General features: G+C 36.5%; 1 protein-coding gene across 1 annotated transcript in view; it reads right to left on the reverse strand.

Moving 5' to 3' along the window:
- LOC138047602 (calcium/calmodulin-dependent protein kinase kinase 1-like) overlaps positions 1-16,617 on the reverse strand; it is a 23,998-nt gene extending 7,381 nt beyond the window's left edge. The window contains exons 1-10 of the mRNA XM_068894520.1: positions 16,377-16,617; positions 12,160-12,209; positions 11,751-11,829; positions 10,516-10,585; positions 3,931-4,408; positions 3,224-3,271; positions 2,996-3,049; positions 1,924-1,972; positions 1,113-1,216; positions 861-897 (exon numbers count right to left, since the gene is read on the reverse strand). Of these exons, the coding sequence (XP_068750621.1) occupies positions 861-897; positions 1,113-1,216; positions 1,924-1,972; positions 2,996-3,049; positions 3,224-3,271; positions 3,931-4,408; positions 10,516-10,585; positions 11,751-11,760 (850 nt within the window). The 5' untranslated portion in view covers positions 11,761-11,829; positions 12,160-12,209; positions 16,377-16,617. The remainder of the gene's footprint in view (positions 1-860; positions 898-1,112; positions 1,217-1,923; positions 1,973-2,995; positions 3,050-3,223; positions 3,272-3,930; positions 4,409-10,515; positions 10,586-11,750; positions 11,830-12,159; positions 12,210-16,376) is intronic.
- Between the last annotated feature and the right edge of the window lie 200 nt (positions 16,618-16,817).

Genomic DNA, 16,817 nt, shown 5'->3' on the forward strand with positions numbered 1-16,817 from the left:
AAGTATTCCCCGCCTTCCTCTCCCTACTCAGGGGAGTCAGGGCCCCTCCTTTATAGTTTTTCCATTGAACTCGCTGTTCAGTGTAACGGGTGCTTGATTTGGGGTCTGGTGTGGCGGGCGGGGCTCATGGCTGGGTTGTGGATAGGGCGGGCTTATGGGGTGTTCCACCGACCTAGGTTTGGGTCATTGGTACCAGTCCCAAGATCCTTGGGCACCCAACCTCCATTTGCGACACAAGCGTTAATAATAATAATAATAATATAAAAGGCTTCTGAGGTTGTGATAATTATAACTCAATTAAATGACAATTTTATGTCAAAAAATTATTTTTTTTAAAAACCCTATGCAGTGGTTTCAATAAGCACCAACAGCAAGCAAAAAGCGTCTGCTCCTTTTTCCCCTAAATTAAAGTTATTAGGGACATTCTTTCAAAACTTAAGATTAAAATCCATTTTGACAAATGACAACCTGAAGTCTTCTAAACACAATCACCAATTTTTGCTTACAAACCCTTGCCCTAATCTTTAAGCTGACCTTGGTAAAATTGCGGCAAACATCGAATAGTTTTGACTTAAAAAACCATTTTTTGCTCGATCCAAGGCGGGTGATCCGAGTTGATATGGGTCCGCCATTTGTACCTGCCCCTAGAGAAAGGGGCACCAGTTAGGCACCTTGTTGATAAAGTCGGTTACTCTTCTCAAAGCAGTCACATGCTCTGAATTCTATTGAAACCCCTGCCTATGAATCTTGACGAGGAAGGATATGTTGTGACTCAGATGGAGAACCAAATTACCATTCATGAGTCCATCCAACAAAGTATAACAGTAGGTAATTTTGTGTGAATGTTTGACGCAACATACCAAGATAAAGGTTATCTTCAGAAGGGTCATCTAAAACCTACCAAAAAAAGCAAGAAAAAAATACTCAATCACAAAGCCTGGAATGACAACATTATCTTTCAACCATAATGCACAAGTACATTTAACAGCAGTAAGAGAGTTAACTAGGCAAAGATTCAAGTTATTTCCTGATAATTTCACAAAAAATAGTTTTGTCACTAGAAGATCCAAGATAACTATGTTTGATTAGTATTTTGTGAATGATATGCATACCTCAAAAAGTCTCACAACATAAGGATGATCTACTTTTTTCAGAATAGCAATTTCCCTTTGCAAGTTTTCCAATCCTGAATTCTTTGCTTTATCACCGGGTCTTCCTGCAATGGCAAAAAAAAAATAGTGTTAAAACAAAAATCAACTGTCACGTACAGTGGCTTTGTTTTAATGTCCGTTGTTATGAAACTACTAAATATCACAGAAATGTGATCTGGTGTTAATACAAGCAGAAAACTTCCTGTACATTGTAGCACAGAGACAAATGTCCGAGCAAACACAGATGTGTGTCTGTGTTAGGTGTTAGTGTCTGCATGTGAAACCACTGCACCTGATTAGTATGTATGAACTTGGCTACTGTGTTATATTTTCCCATTTTTTCATTGCCCAGACAATTAACTTTGTGTAAAATGATCAACTACCCATCAAATGGAACAGCAAATATATATACTGAGCAAAAAACCAGTAATTATGCAAGTATTTAAGATTTTAAGTATGCATTTAAGTCTGTAAATCGCTCATTTTTACTTTCAAATTTTATGGGAGCCGCCATCTTGAAGACATGTAACGATACGGCAACCAAGACACATCACAATATTACTTAAGATGGGGGTGGCCAGGAAATTTGAGGCCAGTCTGACATTTATTTATTTCTTTCTTTTGGATACAAATGCTTTCTCCAAAAAAAAGTCAAACAAATTTGAGCGCAAAAATTTCCTGTGGTTGAAAGTTATTTTGTTGTCATTCCCAGGGTTACAAGAGAGACCCTGGGAGTGAGATTGGGTTGTACAATGATGATATGCTGCCTTACTCAAACCAGCTTTTCTCATGACTCTTTTCTTTGATATTATCTTCATTGCCTGTTGACCAGAAAAAATCAAGTCATCTTAAAATGGCTGTGTCCATTTACCATTTACCAAAGAATTGAAGTAATGGCAGGAGTCCATCACCATGAGCTCCAACTGGCTGTAGATAAAGAACTTAAATAATACAGACCCAAATTATTATTGTACATATGTATATACACATAATTAAACTAGTAGGTTGATTTTCATTTTCCTTTGTAATCTTACAGTGTTTTGACCCAACTCGCTTATTACATTGCCATAGTTGATTACTGACTCAGAGCCACCGTAAACCCATTTGCCTTTACATTATTTTTACAACAGAATGTGGATTTTCCCGTAGGAACCACTTAACTGTACCCTTGTTTCACGAAAACAATATTATTTTGTCCACTAACTATCATATTTTGCTAAATAAAGTTGTTGTTGTTGTTGTTTTATGCTTTCTCTTGTTTCTTGACAAAGGTAGCATTTCTTTTCCATACTTATTTCTTGAAAATAATTAAGCACAAATCCAGGGTTTGTGCTGGATTTTGTCTATAAAATTCCAGGATTATTCAAGGAGTTTTCAAGAACCAGAAATTGAGTATACAAGGAGTCTTTGTAAGAAGATTTCTATGCCATACATAGTGTTTCAGTGTTTTCTTTGCTGAAAAAGCCAACCTTGACATTCCTTACCACATCCTGCAAGTTAATTGCAGGCATAGGCATTTTAATTTTTGGTTTTAATAATTGTGGGCTCAATTTTTGAAATGTCTCTTTAACTCAGCATAATGGAATCTCAACAATTTTCACCCAAGCAAAAATTCAACGAGTTTTCAAGCAATTTTCCCAAAAACCCTTTTTTTCAAGGACTTTTCAGGCGCCCTCTAAGTCCAAAATTAAATTCCAGAGCTTTTCAAGGACTTCAAGGAGTAGCACAAACCCTGCAAATCAGAGGAAAATAAGTAATGGAAAAGAAAATGTCAATTTCCTGACATTTGTTGATTTTTGCTTTAAAAATATTAACAATAAATTTGAAAAGTGGATATAACTTACATAATTTGTCTGATCAAAATCTGAATAGCATAGTCTGACAACTCCATATGATCCCTAGAAAACACATCAGGTTAGGTAACCGTTTGGAATACTGCAATTAGATGATTCACAGCACACACGTGGCAGGATGACACATGTAAATACTTACTGTCTGTAGCTGTATGTCGTATCACCAAATAGTTTTGGAAATATTCAAATATATATTTATTAATTAATTAAACAATATACCTTTCCAATTTCATCCATCAGTCTGTACTGGTTGAGCTGTACAAAATTCTAACAATGTACAAAACAAATGAAAATAGTATTACTTATCTGATGGGCTGGTTTGAACATCATCATGTACAAGATGTACACATAGCGCTGTATTCAGCAAAACTAATACAGAGTGTACCAGATGGGGGTTCTTGTTTGACTTGCTTTTCATTTTTCTACCTCAACTATCTAATGACATGATTTGCTTTCAAGAACAGAAGAGAATTATAAATTTGGTGCCTTTAGCCCCAAAAAAATAGCAAAATCCTTCGTAGGACACCTAAAAAAAAATTGTTTCTTTTGTGTAGATTTAATCCAAAAACAAAATCCTACTCCAGTCAAATAGGCACCAGTTGTTCAAACGATGGATAGTGCAACCCGTTGCATAAATCACTATCCACTGGATAATTACTCAATTGGTTTTGCTAGTGTTTATCCGCTAGATAGTGACTTATCTGGTGGATAGCGCTGTCCATCGTTTGAACAACTGGGGCCAGATTCTAACAAAATTTAATGATGAGACAATAATATACACTAATGATGCACAAAGAAAATCATAAAAGATTATCTGCATGTACTACACTGTAAGTCACTGGCCAGCGTCCAGATGACTTAAATGATGATAATGATGATGTGAGCTTTACATGAAACATTGATTTTTACTGTAAAAAAATACGTACATCTGTTTCAGAAATGGAGACACTTCGGGATTCCTTAGTTGGAGGTCTCCTAAGATAAGATGATGATGTTTGAGATCCAGCACTACTCGGTTTGGATGAGAAGCTTCGCACAACTTCATTTGGATCAAATACGCTGCTTGTATTTAAAAAGTCAGGAGTGGCTGAATTGCGTCGCAATGATGCAAAACTTTCTTCCAATCCACATCCCAAAGTAGCTTGCGAATTCTTTACTATGGACCTGCTTTCTTTTTCTGATAAACCAGCTTGTGTCCCAGGAATGGATTTCAGTAAACCTGAATCTCTCTTTCTCACAACTAATTCATTGCTGTTCTGATAACTAGTGGAATGATGTTTCCTGTTTTCTTGGCTGTTGTCTGCAGATACATGAATTTTGTTGCTCTTTGTGAACCTTGATCCGCTATCTCTCTTTTTAGCATCATGGATTTTACTGCTGCTTCCACCAGGCTGATTGACAGTTCTGTCGAAACACATAAAAATGTTTACTTTTCTGTTCAAACTTTTTACAATGCTAGGTAGAGAGGTACACTTTATTTAACGTCGGAATTAGAAGTTCCTTTACATTCTAGAGGGTATTCTCCCAGGAAGCCAATGTGTGCTCATTTTACCCCCTTCTTTCCATCAGTGCTTTGTTTTAAGAGTATTTAAAGCTACCTGAAGCTACACAGAATGGAGAGAAGTCAAAGCAAGGATGTGAGGTCACTAGGGATCGAACTCAGGACCTCTCGCACAGAAGGCTGCGTACCAACAAACTGTGCAATCCATACTCCTAATGCTTAATTATTGTTGACTACAAACAAAACAAAGTTCCTTGATAGAACAGTCACCATTAATGAAAGTGGTCAATTTGTTGTTTTGTCAACGGCTGAGCCTAACCCTAACCCTAAGCCAGGTCATTTACAATGAAGCCACTATTCTTTCAAATATATCCTCTAATCCACATAGTATTCTTGTATTCTTATTCTTAAGATTTTATCTAGGATCTTTGAAGAGTTATTTATGCCTCTCAGAATATGTACAGAAATGTGATAGGCCATGGATTCTAATTTGACTTTGTGACTGTCTAATAAGAAGGTGAACAATAATTAGCAATTATTGAATGAGGCTGAGTAGGATATGAAGAATTCTGCAGGTCGAGGAGGGTGTTATCCAACAAGGCCGAAGGCTGAGGTGGATAACATCCTACGAGATCTGAAGAATTCTTCATATTCTACGAAAGCCGCATTCAATAATTGCTTTATTATTCATTCAAAATATTTTCTTTGCTTAAACTTCTAAACCTACTCGCAGCCATTTTTCTACTCAACAAAAATAACACAATCTCGTCCCCAGTTTTTTTTGGTCAACGGTTCAATAATTTGCAGTGGGCTGCCCTTTTGACGTCATTGGTTCAATAATCTGCAGCGGGCTGCAGTTTTGACGTCATTGATTCAATATGACGAAGTTTCTTTCCAAATTTGGTGAACAGCAGCTGGTTATGGTGAATTATGCGTGTGGTTTTAACCAATCAGAAACAGGGAAATATTTTGAATGAATAATAATAACAATTATTTGAAGTGCAGGTTGTAGACAAGAGAGTGAAGTGATCTTTGCACTTATCTGGACAATTTTAAGAGAGTGTTTCTAACAGACACCTGAAAAGTTTCAGTGGCTTCAATGGGACTCCAACCCATGTGACCTCTGCGATCTGCGAGGATCACTTCAATCCTTTGATGATGATGATGATTATTATTATTAAATTGGTTCTAGCCACCATGCAAGCAGCAACACTAATCTTAAAGGTCTCCTTGCGTGCTCTATGCCAGGAAAAATCTAGATTTTGTGTCTAACTGTCCCGATGATTTTGACGTCATTCTGTCCAACAAAACAAAAATGGCATCCACAATGGAGAAAGAAAACTATTAATTAATTGATTGACCACTCCCCATAGGGGCTTTTCAGGGCCAATGAAACACAACGAAACGACGGAACAGCACAACAACAACTGTTAAGAATCTCAACTGGCCGGAGGCAAACCAGTTGGCTATTTACAAGTTGCAGCTGGCAAGTTGAACCAGGGACTACCAGGATCAAATTCAATGAGTGTTCAGAGAGGGTCTTGAACCGGGGATCTCCGGATCTCAAGACAAGCACCCTAACCACTGGGCCACACTACCTCCTTGTAAGGTAAAAATACAAAAAAGAAACAGAAAGCAGGGGGGAGGAATTCAACTGCTGAACAAAAAAGAGAACAAGTTACCAAGCTTTGAAAATGTCATACCACCCTCCTTGTGTGATCTGATAGGGTTTATTTGCTTGCTACCTTCTTAGGTTATGGAATAATATAAGTATTGATGTACAAGGCACTCTTTCCTTGAGCATATTTAAGAAATCCCTTTTATCCTATTTCTCATTTCCTGCAAAGAATTCTCTTTATGATGTTGCTCTTGATAGGTTTTCTTCTATAATTCATACACGGCCCCGTTTTGATGCTTGTGCTCTCAATTATTATTTAAAATTGGACGTAAAGAATCACCAGCCTGCTTCTGTGGTTTTAATAAAATAATGGTCTGTAAAGCATTTTACAGAAACATCCAAATCCGCCGAAACCGGCCAGACTTAGTATTTTACTCTGTCTAACCCCAGACGATTTTACTCATCAATGGGGAACCCCTGGGAGTCAATGGGGTAAAGTGTCCTTTGTTTGCTTCTTCACATTATAAACTGCTCTCCTCTGCTGCTCAGATATATGCTGACAGGTGGCCCCATATGTCTGATTCAGCAATTATATTGGCTTTTTTGTCTGGGTACCTATCTCTTTCTTATGATGAAGACAAGGCTTTACTTTTGTTTGTCCAGACGTTCTTAGATTCTAACCGATTTCATGCAATGGAATAAACCAGTCAGCATTTTGTTTTGTTTTTTTCTTTGCAATTTGTATGCTCTGTTACTGTCTTAAACTCCTATAATAAAATACATGTATATTGAAGTAAGCCCCCTCGGTGAGTCTTTGTAACTCTTGGGGCAAAAAAAAAGGTAGTTCTTCCCACTTTGCTGTCATTTTTATCCTTCAATCATTCCCATTTAAAATGGTTTGGGATACATGTACTACGTGTTGATGGTGCCAACCCTTCATTCTCACAGTGAATACTTCCTCTTGCTGGCTAAACCTTCTAGGAGCCTGGCATAGGTATGCCCTGCTCAGGGCAGCTGTGCTCCATGCACAACCAGTACATGTACGCCATTCGCTGAAACTAGCCTAACCCCAGTGACTGGCCTCGCAGTGGCACGCGGCATTCGGGCCAAAAAACCAAAACTGTCTCTTCAATAATTATTGTGTGTGACATTACGGTAATTAGCAATGTTTCTCTGTGAGTGGAAGTTTGATTGGAATTGTATATCCAGCAATCAAGATGCACTCGTCAGTCTTGGCGACGATGGATTTGTCAGTAGCGCCTAGTCAACCATTATGTCAGACAACATTCTGTGATTTCTCTGCGGTGTCTGTACGTTATATCAGCAAACTCTTAGTGAAGTCCAATACTAAGTCGTGTATATTAGACCCTGCTCCAACTAGTGTGCTCAAGCATTCTATTGAAGTCCTGGCTCCAGCCATCACCTCTATTGTCAATGCTTCTCTGCTATCTGGTGTATTTCCATCATCCCTTAAAAAAGGTGTAATTCACCCTTCGATCAAGAAGCTGTCCCTTGACCGTGAGGCATATCCGAGTTATCGCCCTATCACAAACGTTGCATTTCTATCGAAGATGCTCGAACGTGTGGTCGCTACGCAAACGCTGAACTATCTTATACCCAATGGGCTTTTAGCCAAGTTTCAGTCTGCGTATCGATGTTTCCACAGCACAGAAACTACGTTATTACGAGTGTTTAACGACATCCTTGTTGCTATTGACAACCACCGGGATGTTGTACTTGTTCTTCTAGATTTATCGGCGGCGTTTGACACCATTGAACATTCTGTTTTACTTAGTCGTTTGGAACACCGTTATGGATTTGATGGGAAGGTGTTAAACTGGTTTAGATCATACCTGATCGGTAGATCCCAGCAAGTACTAATTGCGGATGTCAGATCAGCCGACTATCCTCTTCAGTACGGTGTTCCTCAAGGGTCTGTCCTGGGGCCATTTTTGTTTTCTTTGTTCTTTGCCCCTCTGGAGAATGTGGTACAAGCCCATGGTTTCAATGTAATGACTTACGCAGATGATACACAGTTATATGTGTCCTTGGGCTCGTCGGATGATCGTCCTGCCGTTCTATCGAAGTTTGAAGCTTGTGTGAAGGACATTCTCATCTGGTGCACCTCTAATGGTTTGGCATGTAACCCCGACAAGACGGAAGTAATTCATCTATGCTCTTGTTTCCATAGCATTACTCTTCCTGGTATTGATGTTGGTGGTTATACTATATCGCCTACACCAGCTGCCCGAGATCTCGGAGTGCTTGTTGACTCACATTTGACGTTGTCTAAACATGTTAACAGTGTATGCAAGTCCGCATTCTTTTCCATTAGTAAGATTTGTAGGATTAGGAAATATTTAGACCGTGATAATTGTGAAAGACTTGTGCACGCGTTCATTTCATCGACTCTTGATTCCTGTAATAGTTTACTAACTGGTCTTCCAGATAAGGAAATCTCAAAGCTCCAGCGCGTGCAGAATGCTGCAGCGAGGCTTATTGTTGGTGCTGCAAAGACTGAACATATGTCACCCATATTACAGCAACTACACTGGTTGCCTGTAAAGTTCAGAATTGACTTTAAGATTTTGATGCTAACTTATAAAGCTCTTAACAATCAAGCTCCCGATTACATTTCTGAACTATTGACTTTGTATAAGCCTTCTCGTGCACTTAGATCTTCCAGTCAAATGCTTCTTGTTGTACCTAAAACTAAAACTAAGCTTTATGGGGACAGATCGTTTGCTGCCAGTGCCCCTAAACTTTGGAATGCACTACCAGTAGAAATTAAGAATTCTGAATCACTCGATATTTTTAAGAGTAAAGTTAAAACACACCTGTTCCGCCAGTGCTATAGAGTATAGAGATCATATTATATATAGTTTATAGAGATTACTATTATTATTATGTATAGTGTATAAACCTTATTTGCATTATTATACAGGATATAGATTTTCTTGTCTTTCGTTAGAAATCTATTGTAATTTTAGAGTTTCTCATACTGCATGTAATTTGAATGTAAGATTTGAACGTAAGATTTGAATGTAAGATTGTAAGATTGTAAAGCTTTGAGAATTTTGTAAAGCTAAATATATATTATTATTATTATTATTATTATTATTATTATTATTATTATTATTATTATTATTATTATTATTATTATTATTATTATTATTACCAAGGGTTTACATGCTTACCCTGTATCATTGTCATGCAATAATGGTTTCTTACCTGCACATACATCCAGTGCTGATTTTTTAAAATTCATTTGCTTAATTTGTGTTACATGATAGCCACACACATTTTGGGACGGTGTATTAACACAGATTCTGTGCATATACTTAAGAATCTCATGGTGCAGTTTGACAATTCTATAACAGAATTCCAATTTAGCTCCAACTAAAAGTTTACTCTTGCATGATCTTCTGACTTTCTAGCATTACATAAAGAATGCATTAAAACTACTATTATGTATTCCTTTTAAAAAGGCTCTCAAAAATATTTTAACTATCATGGTTAGAAAACCTAGAAAGATGATCAAAACTTACTTGTCAGATGCTTCATCTTGTAGACTGTATTTCAACGACATTTTTGTAGTTTATAAAATATTCACCTCAAGTCACTAAAGAATCTTACCATGTCTGATATTATTGCTCTTAAATGACAGGTCAATAAGCCATTCAATTATAAGTCATGTTTTCTGACAGAAAATGCATTACACTGTATATTCAACAAAAAGATGAGTAAGTAATTATAGCAAATATAAGTTTATTCAAAAAAGCATTTAAGATTACTTGACAAAAAATTCACAATGAAAATTTGATGAGCTACGTCTCTTCAGCATAATTCCATCTCAATTATTTAGTTATTAGCATGTAAACTGATTGTCTGCAGGAGTGATCTTTTAAATAAAGTTAACCAAATTAACAAAGTTCAGGCTTTACAATAGTTTCCCTAAATCCTTAAAGTATTGTCACTTTCTGGAATCAACTGATAGAATGTCACTGTTACCTGACCACAAACTTTCAATAATTTAAATGAACCTCTGGAGAGAAATACATGTATTTGGTCTTTTGCAGAAAACTACATGATAACTTAGAATACTTACTTAGTACTTACTTTCAAGAAAGGAAGTTTTTCTTTGAGGACTATTGTGATAATTCCATTTTAAACAAAAGGTCCACATTCACCCAACTTATTGCAGTTGTTTGTTTCTGTTTTCAAATGACAGCTTGTCCAAATGCATGATCTGATTGCCCAAATGCACTCAAGCGAATCATGCAGGAACAGCATGTCAGTTCTTTGGGTAATTTTGTGTTACACAAGATTCAGTCATGGTGAGCAACAACTTTTGGGCGAATCTGAGCCTTTAAAAACAGAGTATTTACTCACCCATTATGGGTCGATCCAAATTTTTTCCCCTGGCTTGTTGGCACAATTTTGCATGAATGATGTGTACATACTGTCAAGACAAAAAGTATGGTTGTGCTTCACAAACATGACATTGCCTTGTCTGGAAGCATATGTCATAATTTTATACTGTGTGCAATGCCTTTTTTGACTATGTCCCATAATACTGTTATTCCAGTAGGTGGAGGTTATCTCTGCCCTCATCCAATCCTGCAGTCTAGTCTGTGGTTGCAATCGACCCTTGACAATACCTTCCCTGCCTAATCTTGGTCAACCAAAATGTGTATTTCAGTATTCTCTGTCACCAATAACAGCTACTAACTTACCCTACCACAGAATAATTGCATTAGACATTAGGAGAACACAATTCCTAATGTTGGGTATCCTGTGGTACCTGGGATCCTGTGCATTGGATGAGCTTTAGCAAGTTTTTGTTTTTTGGTTTTTGTTTTTTGTCGTTCTTCTGCTTTTTCAGCGCCATCTTCAATTACATCATATGCGCACGCCAATCTCAGTTTTGATATGTTATATGCGCAAATGACAATTGAGTGCCTTGTAAATTGTTTGTATGAAATCAATTTGCACCAGCACAGTGATTTTTGGCAAGGGACATTAAATTTTAATCTCATAATTTCAACAAATTCCAGATTTTCAAAAATTCAGTTTTTGTGAAGTCATCATCTCTTTACCCTAAACTTTCCATTTTTTCATTAATGCCTCGCCTTCATGGCATCTCGGGCAACCCTAAAACCCGGAATCCGGAATCACAGGTCGTTGTTTTATCAATACAGAGAGTAAAAACTATCCTAACATTCATAAAAGCTAACCTTAGGCCTAATTAGGCCTAAACAAACGTTTTTAGGTCTAAGGTTAGCTTTTATGAATGTTTAGGATAGTTTCTACTCTCTGTATTGGTAAAACAATGACCTGTGATTCCGGATTCCGGATTCCGGGTTTTAGGGTTGCCCTGGCATCTCAGCTCGTCTAGTTCTTCCAGCCTCCAAACTTCTCCCAACGAACACACTTCACAAGCAATGATTTCTCCTACTAATAATATTATTATTAATCTGGCCTGCACTTCCTTGATCAAAACAAGACCAAATCTGGCTAAAGTTGTTTAAAAAGTAGACAGAATTACTGGTAAACATTAATTAACCAGTGGATAAATCAGCACTACCCAAACTTCAGCTAGGTCTAAATTAAGGTACAAGTGTTACCTGCTCCCATTTTTAAAAAACTGGCTGATAATAACGTTAAAAGCTATCTCTGTTCCCACCAAACTGTAATGGTGAAAATCTGAAGAAGAAAAAAACAGAGTGAAAAGCACTGTGAGCAGCTACATTCATGAACTTGTCACAGGTGGACATAAATCTATCAATACATGTTGGTGAAATTGAGGTGAAATCAAAAAAACATTTGGAAAAGCACAAACAGCAGTAAAAGACAGAGTTCTGGATCATTTTCTCGGAAACCCTTCAAGCTAATCCAGACATAAACCAATACACCAGGGGCTTAACTCTACACACAGTGAGAATCACCCAGTAGCCTGCTAACAATTAAGGTGCTTAAGTACCCACACCTGCTGAAGAAATGACCACTTAAATAAGGAAACTAAACACCACCTACATTATAAATCTGTTCTACATTGGTACTGGATGACTCCATTTTGATAACAGCTGAAAAACAAAGGAAAATGCAGTTGCTCTCTGATTTGCATTATAATAGTAATGGTATTTTATTAGCTAGAAGTACATTAAAAACAAAGGAGACTATGGCGACTGTACATTCATGATCGCCGCGACTGTAACACAGGCAGCTACCGTTGACACCTTTAAGACATAAGCTAAGACTTATTTATTCATTTAATATTTCATATAATAAATATAATATCAATATAATAAAATTATAAATTAACTATCAATTTATTACCTTTTTATTTTATTATTATTGTTCATTTGTAGTATTACAGTTTTAGCATTAGGTTTTATTTGTTCACATACATAGCACAAGTTTTAAGAATTAGCTTATAATCATATCATTGTAAATAATTAGTTATTATTACTTTTTATCCTTGTGAAATTGTTATGCACATATGATTATTGTATAGAATATGCACAACATAAATACTAAATATTATTAAATAAATGTAAAGAACATTATAATAATTATTCATGGCCCTAGAAGCTGCTAGCTTTAAAAACTACCCCAAATAAAGAACAATATTCTTTAATACATGTAGTTTTACTTTACTAAAGATTTTTTGTATGTTTAAGACCAAAAACAATGAAGAAAAGGGTAGAATACACAAGTGCAGTTATAATTATTCATCATAACAAAGTGACATAGCAAATGTTTACTTAAGTACTTTTGTGCTGGTTAATTGCTTGGATGTTTATAAATAGTTGTAACACAAGACTTACAACAATGCAATTTCACTATATTCCTTATCCAAGACCTAATTATGGCAATTTAGTATTTGCAATGGCAAATGGCAATTTAGTATTTGCTTCCAGGCCCAAACAGTTGGAATTCTATTAATGATCTCTTTGTCTATGTTCAAGAAAAGGCTGAGAGATCAGTACTTTGAGATTATTTCAGATAAATAACCTTGTCAAACTGAAATTATTCTTGTAAAATTAATCATTGATAATTCATCAAAGTTATGACCAGTCAGCAGGTACCATTTGAGTCACATGTACTCCTCTGTAAACCCCAATACAAAACAAACTGGGGTTGATGAATTATTAAAGAGTGGAATTAACATTTTAGAAACTCCTGCTCATTAACTTTTGATACAGATCTCTATTGCATTCAATTTATAGTTTTATTTCACAAGTGTGATAAAATATCCGTGTACAATCTGTATGGGCATTTCCAATGGCTTGCCTTCAGCTCACCATTATAACACCAATACAGATCTCCTGCTCATATTTATCATCTACTCCTTAGTCAATCTTTTTCTTCAATATTGCCATCCAGTACTTATTTTTGTCTTTTCTTAACTTTACAACTTTTTCATATTCATATCATTAATGTTATTCTGTTAACAGTTTTTCCAATGGACTCATTACCCAAATCCTTCACAAGATCCCATTTTTCAGACATTATTCAAGAGAAACTTGTGGAGGCAGTGTGGCCCAGTGGTTAGGGCGCTTGCCTTGAGATCCGGAGATCCTGGGTTCAAGACCCGCTCTGACCACTCGTTGAATTTGATCCTGGTAGTCTCTGGTTCAACTTCCCAGCTGCACTTGTAAATAGCCAACTGGTTTGCCTCCGGCCAGTTGGGATTCTTAACAGTTGTTGTTGTTGTTGTTGTGTTCTGTTCTGTTCTGTCGTTTCGTTGTGTTTCATTGGCCCTGAAAAGTCCCTATGGGGAGCAGTCAATTAAGTATATATATTTGTATACTTGTTAACCAAGATTGAAACCACAAGAAGATTGCCATTTGTGAATGTACCCAAAAGCCTCTTATAAGTCTAACTTATACTAGCAAATGTCCCTAAATTAACATTGAAGTCCCTACAAAATGTACCAGTATTTATTGACCTGCTCCCAATAGCCTGGTCTGGGCAAACTCTCATAGGCAGTACAGTTCACTTCTTGTCACATCCTAACAATCAAGTCCCCATAAGAAAATTCAAGGTTTCACAAAATTTGAACAGATGTATCAATACACAAGAGAACAAGCAACCAAATACCAAGTATTAGTTGCTTGAACAACTTCAAAAGAAGGTGAAATCCTCACTAGTAGGGTTGTGTAAAATGGCCCCTACAAGTAGTCAGGGTTATTATTTTATCTTTTTTTTTAATTTTTTTTTTTTGCCACAGAAAAAAGAAATTAAAATACAAATATGAAAACAATCAAAAAAGAGAAGATGGAAAGAAAAATTATTGAATTACATTGGTGGCGAGGAGGCCTAAAAGAAACTACTAAGCTTATGTAAATTAGGCCTCCCCAAGTAAAAGCATCTATCTATCATTGACATGCAAGTTGGCAATTGAGAATACAATTGTAAACAAACATTTAGTTATTTAACGTGTTGAAATATAAAGTAATGAACGAAAATTAAAACCACTTTGAACTTACAAGTTGGTAATGAAGCATACAATTACAAACACTTAGTCATTTAATTAAGGTGTTGAAATATGTAAACAGTAGTGAAAGAAATATGTGTGAATTTGACTGTTTAGAGTGAATTTGCTAGCTGACTTGGGAGGAAGAGTTCGAATTTGATAGGAGAACATGAATTGACCAAGTTGTAACAGGTTAAGATCATGGAATTTTAGGATTCCAAGTTTCTTAAATATGGGGTCAGAATGAGAATTAAAATGAGATTTATCTATGATTCTCACCACTCTTTTCTGCTATTTTACCAGACGAACAAGGTTAGTTTTATAGGTGGATGCCCAAACTATATTACAGTAAAAGAAGTAAGGATAAACAAGTGAATAGTACAATACACGTAAAGAGTATGAAGATAAATAAAAACTCGATTTGTGTATCATTCCAATTGATTTCGACACTTTGTTAGCCACATGAGAGATCTCAGACTTCCAGGTTACCTTTTCATCGATGATTACACCCAAGAAAACTGTTTCTTTAACTTGATCAATTTGTTGTTCATTTATCAATTGAAAATCACTCTAATCGGCAGGTATTACCATGGGTTTGCCTGAGAATACCGGGATCATGGCAGGACCGGAAATAATAATTTACCAATGTGTGTTTATGTCTTTCTACTGACTTAAAGTTTTATTAACATATTAATTTTGTAAGACTGAAGTCCTGCCTGCCCCTTTAAACTTTATAGTTGTTCCAGGTAGCCAGCCCCTTCTCATCATTGCATTATTAATTTCTATTATTTTTCAATTAACCCACTGACTCCTTAAATGCCCAAGGATTCCCCCAGCTGATGAGTAAAATTGCCTGGGATAAGACAGAGTAAAATGGTTTAAGTGTCACTCCCAGAGGTCGATACGTTAAAATTATTGGATCTTTAGTTGAGGCAAATAAAGCTGATTGTTGTCGCTGTTGTGATGGGTTGGTGGTGGTTATAATACATAAATTATTATTTCTGGTCCTACCATGATCCCTGTATTCTCAGGCAAACCCATGGTAATACCTGCCAATTAGAGCGATTTTCAATTGAGTGTCGTAAAACCAAAACCAAAGTAATTACTTTAGCCAATCAGAGAGGACGGAGACAATCCAGTAAACCAATCAAAACTCGAAGTAATTACACGTAGCCGACGCAAAGCGCTGGAAAATGTGCCCACGCGAGCCACGATTGGTTTTGGTTTCACTTCATGATTTGTAACAATGTAAATCATTTAAGATTATAGTTGCAGTGTGCATGCTTATTTACAAGCTGTAAGTTCCAGATAAGTTCGCCACCTAGTTACATTTATTTATATCTATCTGCTTCCTAGCATGGCTGACTACTCTTTGATGTCCTGAATGGTTGTTCACGCACGAAAGGGTGCGAGATAACCTCCATACACACGAAAAGAAAACAAGAGAAAGATCTAATATATCGAGTCACCCATCACACAGAAAGAATTGTCCAAAACAATAGCTACAATGTACATAATGCTAGATGTCAAATCAGTTAGAATTTAAAAACTGAAAGACTCAAGTAAATCACAGCAAAAAGGGCAACGGTTAAATCAGGCAGAGGATGGTCGAGTGGAGGGTCGATTCTGTTATTTTAGTTCGGAACTTATATTTTTTCTGAAAACACGGAGAGAAAGTTCAAAACATTTTCAAACAGTAACACTGTATAAACGGGCGAGTTAGATTTTCCAAAAGAAGAATCGGACAAAACAAAGGATATTGAAGACTCACCACTGATTAAAGAATAAAGTTGTTTTGATGTGCAGCTTGGCTACCAAGACGACAAAATCAATGCTCGTTTCCTTCGCCAGTTGTTGAGTTAAAATATAATCCTCCTTTGTGCATAGATTTTCGCGGTAAATATATCATGACAATATAAACAGCAACTTCTTTCTTGTCGAAGGAAAAAACGTGGAACACGACCAAAGATGGAACCAATTTAACGATTCTTTGTGGGACTCTTTGGCCGAGTGAAACCTGATCCAAACCGGAAACACGTGACCAATATACTGTTTACACAGAAACAGTTTACTGCCAAACATCAGCAGTGGTAACCTGCGATCAGGCGTATTAAAAAGAAAAGTACCCCTGATCACAGGTTACAGCAGTGGTCGCACTGCAGACGTTTTAGTCTTTTTAAGTAAACTCGACTTGTTAACAGTTTACCTCGGT

The sequence above is a fragment of the Montipora capricornis genome, chromosome 4, assembly GCF_036669925.1.
Source record: "Montipora capricornis isolate CH-2021 chromosome 4, ASM3666992v2, whole genome shotgun sequence".
Lineage (NCBI taxonomy): Eukaryota > Metazoa > Cnidaria > Anthozoa > Scleractinia > Acroporidae > Montipora > Montipora capricornis.